The following is a 15,201-nucleotide window of genomic DNA, read 5'->3' on the forward strand; positions in this document are numbered from 1 at the left end:
TATGGAAATGTATACAGTATGTGCTCCAATATCATTTGAAAAGATAGGCTAGGTAGCTGATAACCACTTACACATGATATATTTAAAGTTACCATAAGATAAAATAAATGCAGATTAATGAAAAAATTAAGTAAGAAACCCCCCACTAAATAGTGTATGAAAAGACTTTTAAAATACTTCATCAACATAATATTTATTATAAAATCAATTATATTCAGATATTATGTCCATAAATGATTTATTTTTAATTTCTTAACTACAAGTATAGTGTTGAGCTCAAAATATTTACGATTTTTTTTAGATCAAAATGTATTACAAGCTTCAGATATTTTATTTAAGTTTTCCATGTTCATATACATTTTTTTATTCAATTAATTTTGACCACCAACATATAGCAGGAGCAGTTCACCAAGTTTGTAGATTCATGAATATATTAGTTGCTCCTACTATTGACATACAGCACTCATTATCATGCAAATAAGAAACATCTTGGATAACATACATTGTTTACCTGTGAGCCAGTAGAATATCGCCCGGGAGTTCGAGAACCAGATGTTTTCCCTGAGCCAATGGAGTTCTCTGTACTTTTGCCACTACAGCAATGTGTACGTAGGCATTTTCCATACTCTTTACGTACCTATGTAATTAAAAAAACAATCTACAATTGTCATATAAATCATGATTTAACTGGGAACTTAAGTGTAAGCAGCTTTTTTTTTCCAGAGACTAATTAAATATAAACACATAGAAAAACTGCACAACAATTTGCTGATAAAATCCAAGCATTTTTATTGACTTTGTTAAAGCGGCAATCCCACCTTGTTGCAATGTTTTGGTCAAATTTGTATTTTATTTACTCCATCTGTGGAAACACACCATTTTCCAAGCTATTGTCAATGAGCAACAATATAAGCCCTCAAGACACAAAATGGCCATTGCGTCAGGTCTCACATTCTATTGGTGACCCTGATAGCCATGTCTGTAAGACATTTCATATTATTTTCTATAAACTTCTCCAACACATAAAAACATAGTTTAGATGGTTCAGTTATGGCACCTGAAAAGACAGATATCAAACATCAGCTGCACCTTCCCTTAAACATTTCAAACATATGATTGCAAAGCATGGGTAACGGGATCAGGTGCTCTTTCATGCATTGTTCCAGCCATTCAAGAATTGAAGAGGTCAGAAATATCAACTGACATTTTTTTTTAAACACTATGAGGGTTATGCACTAAGCAGTGATAAGTGATTTTAAGTCAGATAAAAAGCCAATACAGCACAATACTGCACTGTTATTTGTTAATTTGTGAATCTCACAGAAGGCAGTATCATGCTATAATGGCTTTTTATCTCACTTAAAAGCACTTATCACTGCTTAGTGCATAACCCCCTTAGGGCTTATTCTAGTATCTTCGCTAATAAACTGCAGAGAAACCCCCGCTACTGCTTGCAATAGTGAATTAGTATTGATGGTTGTAGGTGCTTATGGGGCAATATAAGAATGATAAACAATGGAGGAAAGAACCCCAGTAGAGCACTCATACACTGTGTTGAGATGATGGTGTAAATTTAAAACTAAACTTAATTAGAAACATAGTAAAACAATGGGGATTAAAATAGGATTAAACTCTGTATCACTACGCTTAATTACCTAAGGGATATGATCATCCCCATGTGGGTAGTCGTTATTGAAGTATTGCTTGAGTACACTAGCCCCCAGCCATCTTAATTAGGGAAGCCTGGGGGAAAGCTAGATTGAGGGTTTATAAGTACTATTCTGATATGGAATGCCAATTATATACTTGTAGTGCATTGGTGCAATAGTGTTGAAATGACACTGCTAATGGTGAGTTAATTGCACAGCCTGTAGTTAGCAATAGAGTGTCATTTAAATCTTGATAAGATAATGCACCTATGTTGCCATAGGGTTAAATGAACAGTGTAAATTACTGCCCAAAGGATACACAACAGCTACAGCTCTAGGTCATATTGTTAAGACCTCTAGTTCTAGCTGAGATTGCACAGTGTAGTTATAATAAAGTGTGCTGACCTTCTAAAACCTGTTGCTAACTGCAGTAGGTGATAGATTAAATAGAGCACCATATAGACAAATGGTGGTAGTTGCTATATAATCTGCCCCAGACCCGAAGGGTGTGCTATTTAACCATATAAGATTGTGAACTGACTTAATCAGTAGATTGAAATAAACATAATCTCTGATATAGAGCACCATGTGTATACTGATTGCTATATCTGGAAATCCCTGTATGGGAGTTACTGTGCAGAGTTGTTGGTGTATAAGTGTAAAAACAATTCAGCTCAGCAAGTGTAGAACATGAACAGTACCTTAACAGCCCTGATTAGAGCTACTCTGCTGTAACAGTGAATGGTAATGAGCAACAGCACAGGTAAGTATACTCTAAAGCTGCTATATAGCTTGTCAGTATAGATATATATAATCCCTAGAAAAGGAGGCTCCCTTAGACCATCGGGTAATACAGGAGTGTAAACTGTGCAGGAGCTGAGTCTCGGCGCTGCCTACTCTGTCGTTAAGCATAGATAGCAGCGTCTGTGTCAGAGGGCTCAGTGCCTGCACCTAACTGAGGAGTTCTGCCGACGTGCACGTTTCGCTAGTCGTGCTTAATCATGGCCAGTGTGGAGGGGAGATCCCATGAGAGCTTGGGAGTATTTTAAGCGCTGGTGGTTATGATCTAGAGTAACCCTTCAGCCTGCACATGTGCCCCTAGTGGTTGTCAGTGCAGGAGCTTGTAATGCTCTAAAGCCTGTCTGTGTGCTTTGACAATAGGTGCTGGGTTGTGTCTAATAAGTACTGTGGTTACAATGTTAACCATACACATTGTTGCTTGTGTGTCTCAACTGTTACCACTGATAATTACAAATGAATAAATGGATAATAACAATACTGTGTCAGGTTTGTGTGTCATTATTGTGATGTTGTTAGCCTAAATTTGAATTGCAATTTATATTAACTGGCAAGTGTACTGTAGGAGGTGAGACTAATAAATGCCAAACCATATCATGATGACAATTATAGGATGGTTATAGTTATAAGAAAGGACTGAACATGAAACCTTCATTTAACCCTTTAGGTGAAAGTGCTTGCAGGGTATAGATCCAACGTGACTCTTTTTGTAAGAGGATCACGTCAATATCTCCTTTCCTTTGGCCCAATGAGAATTGATCTATGCCGCTGAAGGACATAACATTTGTGTCACCATTATGGCAGTTGTTGACATGCCTTGATACCGGGGTGTCTGTTTTGTTTCTGATTGTGCCTAGGTGTTCAAGTACACGTTGTTTAAATTTTCTTTTAGTTTTACCGATATAGATTTTACCACATCTGCATACCCCTTGATAGATTATTCCAAAGCTTTGGCAGTTTATGAACTTCCTTATTTGGTATGTTTTAGTATTATTCCAGTTATGGAAGGTTTTCGTTGTAGAGACATTTTTGCAAGGTTTGCAATGTTGGCAGGAGAAACTACCCTGGGGTTTTGCTGGTAGCCATGTGTGTAGTGGTAACACGGTAAAGTGGCTGTGGACTAAGATGTCTTTTAGATTGCATGCTCGCCTGCTTACCATGGAAGGGTAGGCAGGGATGACATCTTTGATGTCCTGATCGGCTTGCAGAATGTGCCAGTGTTTTTTGAAAATATTCTTGGCCAAATGCCATTGCTTATTATAAGTGCCAATGAACCTTATCACCTTTTGATTGTATGTAAAGGTTTTGTTGGTAAGTAGGTCTCTTCGCTCAGAGTATTTTGCTCTTTTGTAGGCTGTTTTGATACTCTTGTTGCTATAGCCTCTCTCTTTAAATCTTTGGCTCATGGCTTTGGCCTGAGTTTCAAACTCTATGATGGTGCTGCAGTTTCTCCTTAACCTAAGGAATTGGCCTACAGGTATACCTTGTATCAGCGTTTTGGGATGGTGGCTAGAGGCTTCTAGCAAGTTGTTGGTGGCTGTGGGTTTCCTATAGACTGTGGTCTCTATGAGGTTATTGAGGAAGCATATTGATTGTTTGTCATGCTCCAGAGTTAGATGTAAATTCAACTGATTACAGTTGAGATTATTGACAAACTCTTTTAGTAATGTTGCTGAGCCTTGCCAGAGAATGAGCACGTCATCTATGAAGCGTGTCCATAGAAGTACATGTGACGTGAAGTGTTCTAATTCTTCTGTGAATACGTGCTTGGCCTCCCACCATCCCAGATAAAGATTGGCATAGGATGGGGCACATTTCGTGCCCATGGCCGTCCCTTGTGTTTGATTATATATCTTATTGTCGAACAGGAAATAATTCCTTGCCAGGACAAATGTTAGGAGTTTTATCACAAACTAACTGTGGGTAGTTTAGTGTAGCCCCCTTGTTTGGAGAAAGTGTAGATTGGCTTCTAGGCCTTTGTGATGGAGGATACTGGTGTATAAGCCCTCCACATCTGGCTCACCAGTATAGTGTCCTCATTAATAACTATACCTTCCAATCTTTGAAGGACACCCTTGGTGTCCTTGATGTAGGATGGGAGTGATGCCACATAAGGCCTCAGCACCTGATCAATGTAACTACTGGAATATTCTGTCAAATTTCCGACCTCAGAGACAATCGGGCGACCGGGTGGTGGCACTTTTTGTTTATGTATCTTGGGTACACTGTAAAATGTTGCTATTCTGGGGTTTCTTGTGAGGATAAAATCGTATTCTTGTTGACTTATGACCTTGTATAGTAGGCCTTTGTCCAGGATGGAGCGCAGTTCTAGAATATAATCACTGGTTGGATCTTTGTCCAGTATTTCATAACATGTACTGTCAGACAGCAACCTGAGGTTTTCTGTTTTATAGTCCGAGGTATTCATTATGACTAGGTTGCCACCCTTATCTGACGGTTTTATTGTTATGTTGTCATTTGACTCCAATTCCTTGAGAGCTGTTATCTCTGGATATGTGAGATTATCCAGTATCTTAAACTTGAGTAATGACTCCAGGTCCTTAGTGACAAGGTCACAGAATACATCTATATTAGCAAACTGTTCACTAAAGGGTAAGAATTTAGACTTTGGTCTGAGATTTGTAAAGGGCCCTTCACCTGGGGTCCTGTTTGACTCTTCTAAGAGAGATGAAAGGTTATCAAGTGTTTCAGTGTCTAAGAGGTTGAGGGGTGGAACATCCATAGCCATTGCTGTCCTTTGTTCACGCAGACAAAATAATTTGTGTAATTTTAATTTCCTAGTAAAGAGATTGTTATCCTTTACCCATTCAAAGGTATCAATATTGGATGAAGGGAAAACGACAGTCCCTTGTTAAGTACCTTTAGGTGTTCTTTGTTCAGTGTGTAGAAAGAGTAGAAAAGAACCCAGTGTAGCACTCAAGTTCACCCTCTGGTGATTAGTGTGTGATTTAAAACATAAACTTTATTAATACAACACATATATAAAATTATGGGTGTTAAAATGACATACTAGAGGTCGTAGAATCATTATACTGACAGCCATAGGGCTCGTGATCAATATAATAGATGTCTCCTGTTGTGTATCAATATCACACAGGAGACTAAATAATTATTGATAAGAACCTCAATGAGGGTGAAAAGGTAGGGTTAACTCGACAATGTACTCTACCACCAACTCACAATAGGCAATATATGCATAAACCATAAGTGGTAATGTTGTGACTGGTGGTAACCGGTGTACTTTGAAGCAAATATATTGTGCACCAGTAGATCTCAATGTGCAGTCTAAAACAAGCTCCTCACTGGTAATGAATGTGTGCACAGTACTGTATGAAGCTGATGACAGGTAGATCCCAGAGGTTCACAGTATAGGCATATAATACCCTGTAGTGACCACTGCAATAATGTCATAGATGGTGATAGTTTGCAATGTGTTTAAAATGTGATGGTGGGCACCCTTATATGATCAGCTGTGCACAGAAATCACCACTGCATATGTGGAGGCGGAGGCTGTGAATATAGATCGTGGTAACTCAATAGCAGTATAATACAGCACATATATGTATGGAATCTGATTCCACACGTGCACGCGCAGGGCTGAAATCACTTCTGCATTCATGTCTCTGACTGCGGGTTGATGCGGTGTCCTGCCCGCGCTGTTATACAGGCTACCAGTGCCCCGATGGACACTTAGAGCCTCTTGTTACTGTATACTGTTAGGGTCATTGCTCCCTACTAAGTACTGAGTGCAGTCCTTACATATATGTGCTGTATTATACTGCTATTGAGTTACCACGATCTGTATTCACAGCCTCCGCCTCCACATATGCAGTGGTGATTTCTGTGCACAGCTGATCATATAAGTGTGCCCACCATCACATTTTAAACACATTGCAAACTATCACCATCTATGACATTATTGCAGTGGTCACTACAGGGTATTATATGCTTATACTGTGAACCTCTGGGATCTACCTGTGATCAGCTTCATACAGTACTGTGCACACATTCATTACCAGTGAGGAGCTTGTTTTAGACTGCACATTGAGATCTACTGGTGCACAATATATTTGCTTCAAAGTACACCGGTTACCACCAGTCACAACATTACCACTTATGGTTTATGCATATATTGCCTATTGTGAGTTGGTGGTAGAGTACATTGTCGAGTTAACCCTACCTTTTCACCCTCATTGAGGTTCTTATCAATAATTATTTAGTCTCCTGTGTGATATTGATACACAACAGGAGATATCTATTATATTGATCACGAGCCCTATGGCTGTCAGTATAATGATTCTACGACCTCTAGTATGTCATTTTAACACCCATAATTTTATATATGTGTTGTATTAATAAAGTTTATGTTTTAAATCACACACTAATCACCAGAGGGTGAACTTGAGTGCTACACTGGGTTCTTTTCTACTCTTTCTACATATTCAGTGTATACCCAGAGCACTGTTCACCGTTCATATTCTATGAGGCAGCAGCAGGGGCTCCCCTATTACCCTATCTTTGTTCAGTGTGGTCAGACAAATTGACTATTATGGTTTTATCAGTGGTTTGTTCCGTTGGGGTTGGGGGTCCTTGCTCCTTAATACCCAGACATGTTCCTCTCCGTGTTTTCCTCTTCTCTTTGAACCCCTCCCCCCTGTTTTCTGTTGTTCTAAAAAATGAGGAACCTGGGGTGGTGGGGCTAAAGTAGATGTTCCTTCACCTAGAATAAGTCTTTCCTCATCCGTGTCAGAATTAGTCCAGTCAGTGGAGGAGTTAAGGCACTCCACTGTCTGTTTTTGTGTTGTTTTCTTAGATGGGTTGGCAAATTTATACCGAAATATTTTCCCTTCTTGGAAGTCTTTTGTGTCTCTTACAAATTTTCTACGCTTCCTCTCTTTTAAATCAGCTGTGAATATGTTGGATTTAAGTCTGGACTCTAGGTCACTAAACTTTGGGTCAGATCTCCAATTATCAACCTCCTTCAGTTTTAGCTCTCGCTCTGTGTTCAGTGTGGTTAGTTTATCTTTCTGATGGTCCACTAACAACTGCATCAGCATGATTGAACACTGAGTTAGTACTAGTTCCCATGAGTGATGGAATTTTTCATCAGTTATATGGTGTGCTGGAGAGAGGTTGACTCTTAGGCCTCTTGGTATTATACTGGTTTCAAAGTATCTTTCAAAGCTAGTTACCTCCCACCAAGTCGTCAGTTGTGAATTTAGTGTCCTATCAAGTTCAGTGAAGAAGCGTGAGATGTCTTGTTTAACCTCTGTGGTTACAGGTGTGTGCTCAGATGAGAATAGGCTTACTGCTTCCAGTTGCCAGTCCTGGTAGTTAGGTAGACATGACAGGAAACCTGACATAATGGTGTAATGCGAGCTGGGGGCTGGAATAAGGTCCTGAAAACCTCAATGTAAGCTAATAAACTATAGAGAAACCCCCGCTACTGCTTGCAATAGTGAATTAGTATTGATGGGTGTAGGTGCTGATGGGGCAATATAAGAATGATAAACAATGGAGGAAAGAACCCCAGTAGAGCACTCATACACTGTGTTGAGATGATGGTGTAAATTTAAAACTAAACTTTATTAGAAACATAGTAAAACAATGGGGATAAAAATAGGATTAAACTCTGTATCACTACGCTTAATTACCTAAGGGATATGATAGTCCCCAGGTAGGTAGTCGTTTGTTGAATTGTTGCTTGAGTACACTAGCCCCCAGCCACCTTAATTAGGGAAGCCTGGGGGAAAGCTAGATTGAGGGATTATAAATACTATTCTTATATGGAATGCCAATTATATACTTGTAGTGCATTGGTGCAATAGTGTTGAAATGACACTGCTAATGGTGGGTTGATTGCACAGCCTGTAGTTAGCAATAGAGTGTCATTTAAATCTTGATAAGATAATGCACCTATGTTGCCTTAGGGTTAAATGAACAATGTAAATTACTGCCCCAAGGATACACAACATCTATAGCTCTAGGTCATATTGTTAAGACCTCTAGCTGAGATTGCACAGTGTAGTTATAATAAAGTGTGCTGCACTTCTAAAACCTGTTGCTAACTGCAGTAGGTGATAGATTAAATAGAGCACCGTATAGACAAATGATGGCATTTGCTATATAATCTGCCCCAGACCTGAAGGGTGTGCTATTTAACCATAAGATTGTGAACTGACTTAAACAGTAGATTGAAATAAACATAATCTCTGATATACTGCACAGACACAATTTAGTCGATCAAATACACAGTATGTACCTGGCAGATACCTGGAATGCGCCGCTCCTCACCTCTGGCAAGCCCCGTTGCGTTTGCCTTCCCAGCCTGGGTTCATGCCTGGCTAATGGGCGGCTGATCTGTTAAATGATAATAATTAGGATTTAATAGGCTGCAATGCTTCGCGTGTCTACCAGATGGCATAAATTCATGAATTGTAATGCAGTATATATATATATACTGTGCAGTATTGCAGCCAGCGGGAATAAAATGCTTCAATCCCTGCTTGGAAAATACCTCAATGCACTCGGGCAGAAAACAGTCACAAACCTCAATACACCCGGGTATACCCGAATTCGTGGGACTAGCCGAGCTCGAATAAAGTGTGTCGCCAGTGTAGAGCATACTGATTGCTATATCTGGAAATCACTGTATTGGAGGTACCGTGCAGAGTAGTTGGTGTATAAGTGTAAAAACAATTCAGCTCAGCAAGTGTAGAACATGAACAGTACCTTAACAGCCCTGATTAGAGCTACTCTGCTGTAACAGTGAATGGTAGTGAGAAACAGCACAGGTAAGTATACTCTACAGCTGCTGTATAGCTTGTCAGTATAGATATATATAATCCCTAGAAAAGGAGGCTCCCTTAGACCATCGGGTAATACAGGAGTGTAAACTGTGCAGGAGCTGAGTCTCAGCGCTGCCTGCTCTGTCGTTAAGCATAGATAGCAGCGTCTGTGTCAGAGGGCTCAGTGCCTGCACCTAACTGAGGAGTTCTGCCGACGTGCACGTTTCGCTAGTAGTGCTTAATCATGGCCAGTGTGGAGAGGAGATCCCATGAGAGCTTGGGAGTATTTATAGCGCTGGTGGTTATGACCTAGAGTAACCCTTCAGCCTGCACATGTGCCCCTAGTGGTTGTCAGTGCAGGAGCTTGTAATGCTCTAAAGCCTGTATGTGTGCTTTGACAATAAGTGCTGGGTTGTGTCTAATAAGTACTGTGGTTTACACTTATACACCAACTACTCTGCACAGTAACTCCCATACAGGGATTTCCAGGTATAGCAATCAGTATACACATGGTGCTCTATATCAGAGATGATGTTTATTTCAATCTACTGATTGTCAGTTCACAATCTTATATGGTTAAATAGCACACCCTTCAGGTCTGGGGCAGATTATATAGCAACTGCCACCATTTGTCTATACGGTGCTCTATTTAATCTATCACCTACTGCAGTTAGCAACAGGTTTTAGAAGTGCAGCACACTTTATTATAACTACACTGTGCAATCTCAGCTAGAGGTCTTAACAATATGACCTAGAGCTATAGCTGTTGTGTATCCTTTGGGCAGTAATTTACACTGTTCATTAAACCCTAAGGCAACATAGGTGCATTATCTTATCAAGATCTAAATGACACTCTATTGCTAACTACAGGCTGTACAATCAACCCACCATTAGCAGTGTCATGTCAACACTAATTCACCAATGCACTACAAGTATATAATTGGCATTCCATATAAGAATAGTAGTTATAATCCCTCAATCTAGCTTTCCCCCAGGCTTCCCTAATTATGGTGGCTGGGGGCTAGTGTACTCAAGGAACACTTCAATAACGACTACCTACCTGGGGACTATCATATCCCTTCGGTAATTAAGCGTAGTGATACAGAGTTTAATCCTATTTTAATCCCCATTGTTTTACTATGTTTCTAATAAAGTTTAGTTTTAAATTTACACCATCATCTCAACACAGTGTATGAGTGCTCTACTGGGGTTCTTTCCTCCATAGTATCTTCGATAACCAACTCATCATGGATTTTGAGCAGCTATTGCAAAATGTTGCTAGGTAGCTATTTAGAAAGCCTCAATGAGATGGTTAAATTGTGCAGGGAAGGCATTTTTTACACGATTTCCGGCTCCTGGCCAAACACATCGCACGGTAGCTGTAAAAAAGCTCAAACTCACATTTTTTTCTGATATCTTGCTATTCTAGTAGCTCCGATGAGATTATCAAAGCTCTGGAATTGTTGGTTATCAAAGATTTATCTTGCTAGCCCAAGCCTGGCGAGATGAGATCTGCGAGCAGGACTTTGAAAAACAAATGCATTTTTCCTGCATTGGATTGAAGCCGGGATTTTCCGGAGATGATACCCATTAATATCAGCTCCAGAGACCCCCAGCTTCCATCCGATGCAATAAAAATAAATTTACAGGCAGCTTTATTAGCTTAGCGGCTAACTGCTAAGGCAATGAATGGGTTAACCACCAGTTCCAGTTCTATTGTGAGTAGCAGGGATTGGTGAAGGTGGTATTTGGCTCATGGTGGGTGTTTAGATCCCTGTTTTATGCCTACCATTTGGGTAACGGGAGAAGTTAACCTCTTCATTACCTTAGCGGTTAGTACCGCAAAGGTAATGAAAGGGTTAATCCCTCCCGTTACCCAAACGGTAGGCATAAAACACCCACCACAGGCCAAATACCACCATCCCCGACCCCCACTACCCACAAAAAACATCAAAACACAATACTAAACAATACATTCATTCATTGCAGTGTGGTTACCTTTGCCCTCAATGGGAGCAAAGATAACCCCAATGGGAATGAATGGGCACCCCGTCTATACCCAACAACCCTCTTCAACACATTCAGTACAGTAATGGGCAAAATTACTATTATCCAAATCTTAATGCATTTGCATATTAAAAAAAAAAAAAGATTATCCAGCCAGCATAAAGTAAATAAAACTTCTACTTAGCCCTGCCAGGATGAAGGGCCGATCTCCATGTCCATGTACTCCGTTGGGAGGAACACAACAATAAAAAATACAATCTAATGGCCTTAAACCCTTAATCACCTTAGCGGTTAGCAACCACTAAAGTAATTAAGGTGTTAACCCCTCCCCCCTACTACCCACCCGAGCGGCCTAACCACACTATCCCATCCCTCTACCCATCATGCCCATATACTATAGCAGTCAATGGGCAACCTAAAATAAAACAGCACCAAAAAGACACAACAATAAAATAAATACCCAAACACCTAAAAACCAAAAGAATAAAATAACTAAAAGCCTAAACAAGACATCAATAAAAGAAATCAAATGCCAAAACACCAGAAGAATAAAATGAATCTTACCTCTAAACACCATAATAATTAAATAAATCAAACACCTAAACACAAGAACAATAAAAGAAATCTAACCCGTAACCAACAGAACAATAAAAGAAATCTGACCCCTAACCAACAGAACAATTAAATAAATGAAACGCCTAAACAATCCCAAAATTTTAATTAAAAAAGCCCTACAAATACATAACAATTTTCTCAGAACAATAAACAGAAATACAAAACATAACAATAAATTAAAAACAACCATTTGCAAAAATGCTTTGCCTGTCTCTGTATTATCTATAAGGGGCATAGATAAATACATTAACAGTCAATGGGCAAGCAAAAACATTAAAAATACAATTTAAAAAAAAGATACATTTAAATTACATTCATTCAATGTTTTTCTTACCTTTTAGATGTCTTCACTGTATTTATCTGTACCTTAAACGGGCACAGATTAATACATTAGCAGTCAATGGGCAATGAAAAACATTTAAAGAAAGAAATACAATAAAAAAACCTGTAAAAAACAAAAATAACATACATTCAAATTTTTACTTAACTTTAGAAGTGTTGGCCCTCTGAATCCAGGGGTATCAGGAAGCTCTCGTACCCCGATGTCTTCAAAGACAATCTAACGCCATCCACCTTGAAGATCCGGAACAGGTAACAACATTCTTCTTTCTTTTATCTTCTATCATCTTCTTCCTCTTCATCTGTCATTATTACTTTGTTTTCTGTAATCTTCTTTCTGCATTTGTTAATCCACAAAGCCCCATGGTAAATCCACAACACGATGTTGTCACATCGGCTTCTTGAGGTAAAATGAGCAGTCAAGGCCTTAAATATGGCCTGTAATGTCACATTTCTAGGTCAGATGGTACAGCTCCAATCTGATTGGACGCTGTATCATGTGCCCGTCTCTTTTTCTGGGGGGGAAGAATGTGATGGTATTAGAGCCAATGGGTTTGAAGACATTCAATTGGTTGCTGTATCATGTGATAGGTTACATTAGTTCAAAAGGATGTGACATCACTTTAAGGGATGATGTCACATCCTTTTGAACTAAAGTAACCTATACCATGGTACATCAACCAATAGGATTAAAGACAATCCCATTGACTCTAATACCATGTTATATGGCCATGTGGTTTGAAGGATGTGACGTACCTCCCTTGGAGATTACGTCACATCCACCCCCCCCCCCCCCCAAAAAAAAGAGGTGGACACATGATACAGCGTCCAATCAGATTGGAGCTGTACCATCTGACCTAAAAATGTGACGTTACAGGCCATATTTAAGGCCTTGACGCCTCATTTTACCTCAAGAAGCCGACGTGACAACATCGTGTTGTGGATTTAACATGGGGCTTTGTGGATTGTTTTTATTGTTTATAATTATTGTGGTTACTCTGTATCAGTGGATGGTTACCCACTGTCTTAGAATAATAATAAATTGTCTACACCCCTCAGTGCGCCTGTCTGCCTTTGTTTTCTTTGTGGATTCACAGATGAAGAAAGAAGATTACAGAAAACAAAGAGATAATGACAGATGAAGAAAGAAGAAGGTGATTGAAGATAAAAGAATAATTTTGTTACCTATTGCTGATCTTCAAGGTGGATGGCATTGGATTGTCTTTGATGACGTCGCGTTACAAGAGTTTCCTAATACCACTGGATTCAGAGGACCAACGCTTCTAAAGGTAAGTAAAATATTGAATGTGTTTTTTTTACAAGTTTTTTTATTGTATTTCTTTATTTTAATGTTTTCCATTGCCATTGACTGCTAATGTATTAATCTGTGCCCATTTAGGGTACAGATAAATACAGTAATAGACAATGCATTTTTTGGCAAATGCTTGTTTTTTTTCTATTTATCTTTATTCTTTGGATTAAATAGTTTGAATTTGGATAGTTTGTTTTTTTATGTATTTTTTCGATTGATTAGTTTTTTTAATTAATAATTTTGTTGGCTCCTTGTTTGAATTGATGTGTTGGCTAGTGGTTTGCTTTGTTGGTATGATGTACCACTATGCCAATCAGTGGATACAGGGTAGGTATAATGGGTCCGAGGTGGGTGGTTAGGCCTGCTGGGTAGGTAGTGGGGCAGGGTGGGTTAACCCCTTAATTACTATAACGTTATAAACCGCTAAGGTGATTAAGGGGTTAGGGGCCATTAGATTGTATTTTTGTATGTATTTTTGCTAACATCGGAGGACATGACCCTGCAGTATGCTGACGAGTATGCCCATCATGATAGCAGGGGTAAGCAGAAAGGTTAATTTACTTTATTTCTGCTGCCTGGCTAATGTTGATGTAATAATGGGGGGTGGGGTATATTTATTGCAATGTTTGCCAAATTTTATTTTTGGATACAGGATTGGTACCGCAGGCCAGAGGGGACCCACGGAGACCACCCGAGGGCCCCCAGACACCCACGGGGACCACCCAGGGACCCCGCTGGGCCCCCGGAAACCCTTAGAGACCACCTGGAGGTGCACGGACACTCACGGTGACCACCCATGTTTTATGTGGGGGCACAGGGGGTGGGTTGTGTATTGGTGGTAAGTACCTATTGTAATATTTATTGGGGGCAGAGACAGTGAATGAAGGGTCAAGTACCCACTTCACTCACCCCCTCTGCCCCCAATAAAGCTGCTGTTGTTCCTTAACCCCTTCATTGCCTTAGCGGTTAGTCGCTAAGGTAATGTGTGATGAGTGAAGGGTTAATCAGGCCTAAAATAAAGGTTATACTGGCTGATTAATCCTTACTCACGTTGGGAATGAAGGGGTTAACAGTCTCTGCACTACACCACCGTATTTGCCCTGTCCCAGCCTTTTTAACCCCCATTTGCAGGCTATTCTCGGCCTGCTGTAATGAAAATGAATGCATTGCCTGCTATATTCTGTGGAGACACAAGATGGAGTAGTGAGCACCACAGTCAGCACTGATTTAAGAAGCGTGGCTGCGGTTAGAAGTCGGTGTAAAGAATGGGTATCCATTTTCTATCGGTTTGACCTGTAACCACAAGTCAATTGAATAAGTGGTTTGCGGTTAAATCTGAAGAGGTTTTACCGATAGAATGTATCCGTGCCTGAACTTGAAAGCCGGGACGTCAATTGGCGTGGGAACTGTGTCAATTGATGTGAGAATTCGGTGAACTTGGTTCCCAGAAGCCGGCATTTCAATTAAGGGGGCTAACTAGAGAACGGAGGCACCCAGGACCCTGATTTTTGGTGTGCAAGTGTCAATAAATAAAACACAACTATACATATAAAAATTACAGTGATGGTACACCCAGAAGATGAAGTTTGAATAGGCAGGAACTGTTTTTTCTATAAGCCTGGGAAAAATCCTCTGGCATGTAAATGTGTGAATAAGCTGAGGGTATTCCCTC

At 39.8% G+C, this 15,201-nt stretch overlaps 1 protein-coding gene across 24 annotated transcripts in view; it reads right to left on the minus strand.

Annotated features, from left to right (window-relative positions):
- The window catches only part of ADGRL3 (adhesion G protein-coupled receptor L3), a 2,053,745-nt gene that overhangs the window by 162,137 nt on the left and 1,876,407 nt on the right, over nt 1-15,201 (minus strand). For 18 of the 24 annotated variants that reach the window (XM_075603418.1, XM_075603394.1, XM_075603400.1 and 15 more), the window contains one exon: nt 503-637. In XM_075603418.1, coding sequence (XP_075459533.1) covers nt 503-637 — 135 coding nt within the window. Of the gene's footprint in view, nt 1-502; nt 638-15,201 lie in introns of those variants that run through there. The other 6 variants (XM_075603491.1, XM_075603481.1, XM_075603428.1 and 3 more) reach the window with 2 other exon arrangements.

Source organism: Ascaphus truei, chromosome 1, assembly GCF_040206685.1.
Source record: "Ascaphus truei isolate aAscTru1 chromosome 1, aAscTru1.hap1, whole genome shotgun sequence".
In the NCBI taxonomy this organism is placed as follows: Eukaryota; Metazoa; Chordata; class Amphibia; order Anura; family Ascaphidae; genus Ascaphus; species Ascaphus truei.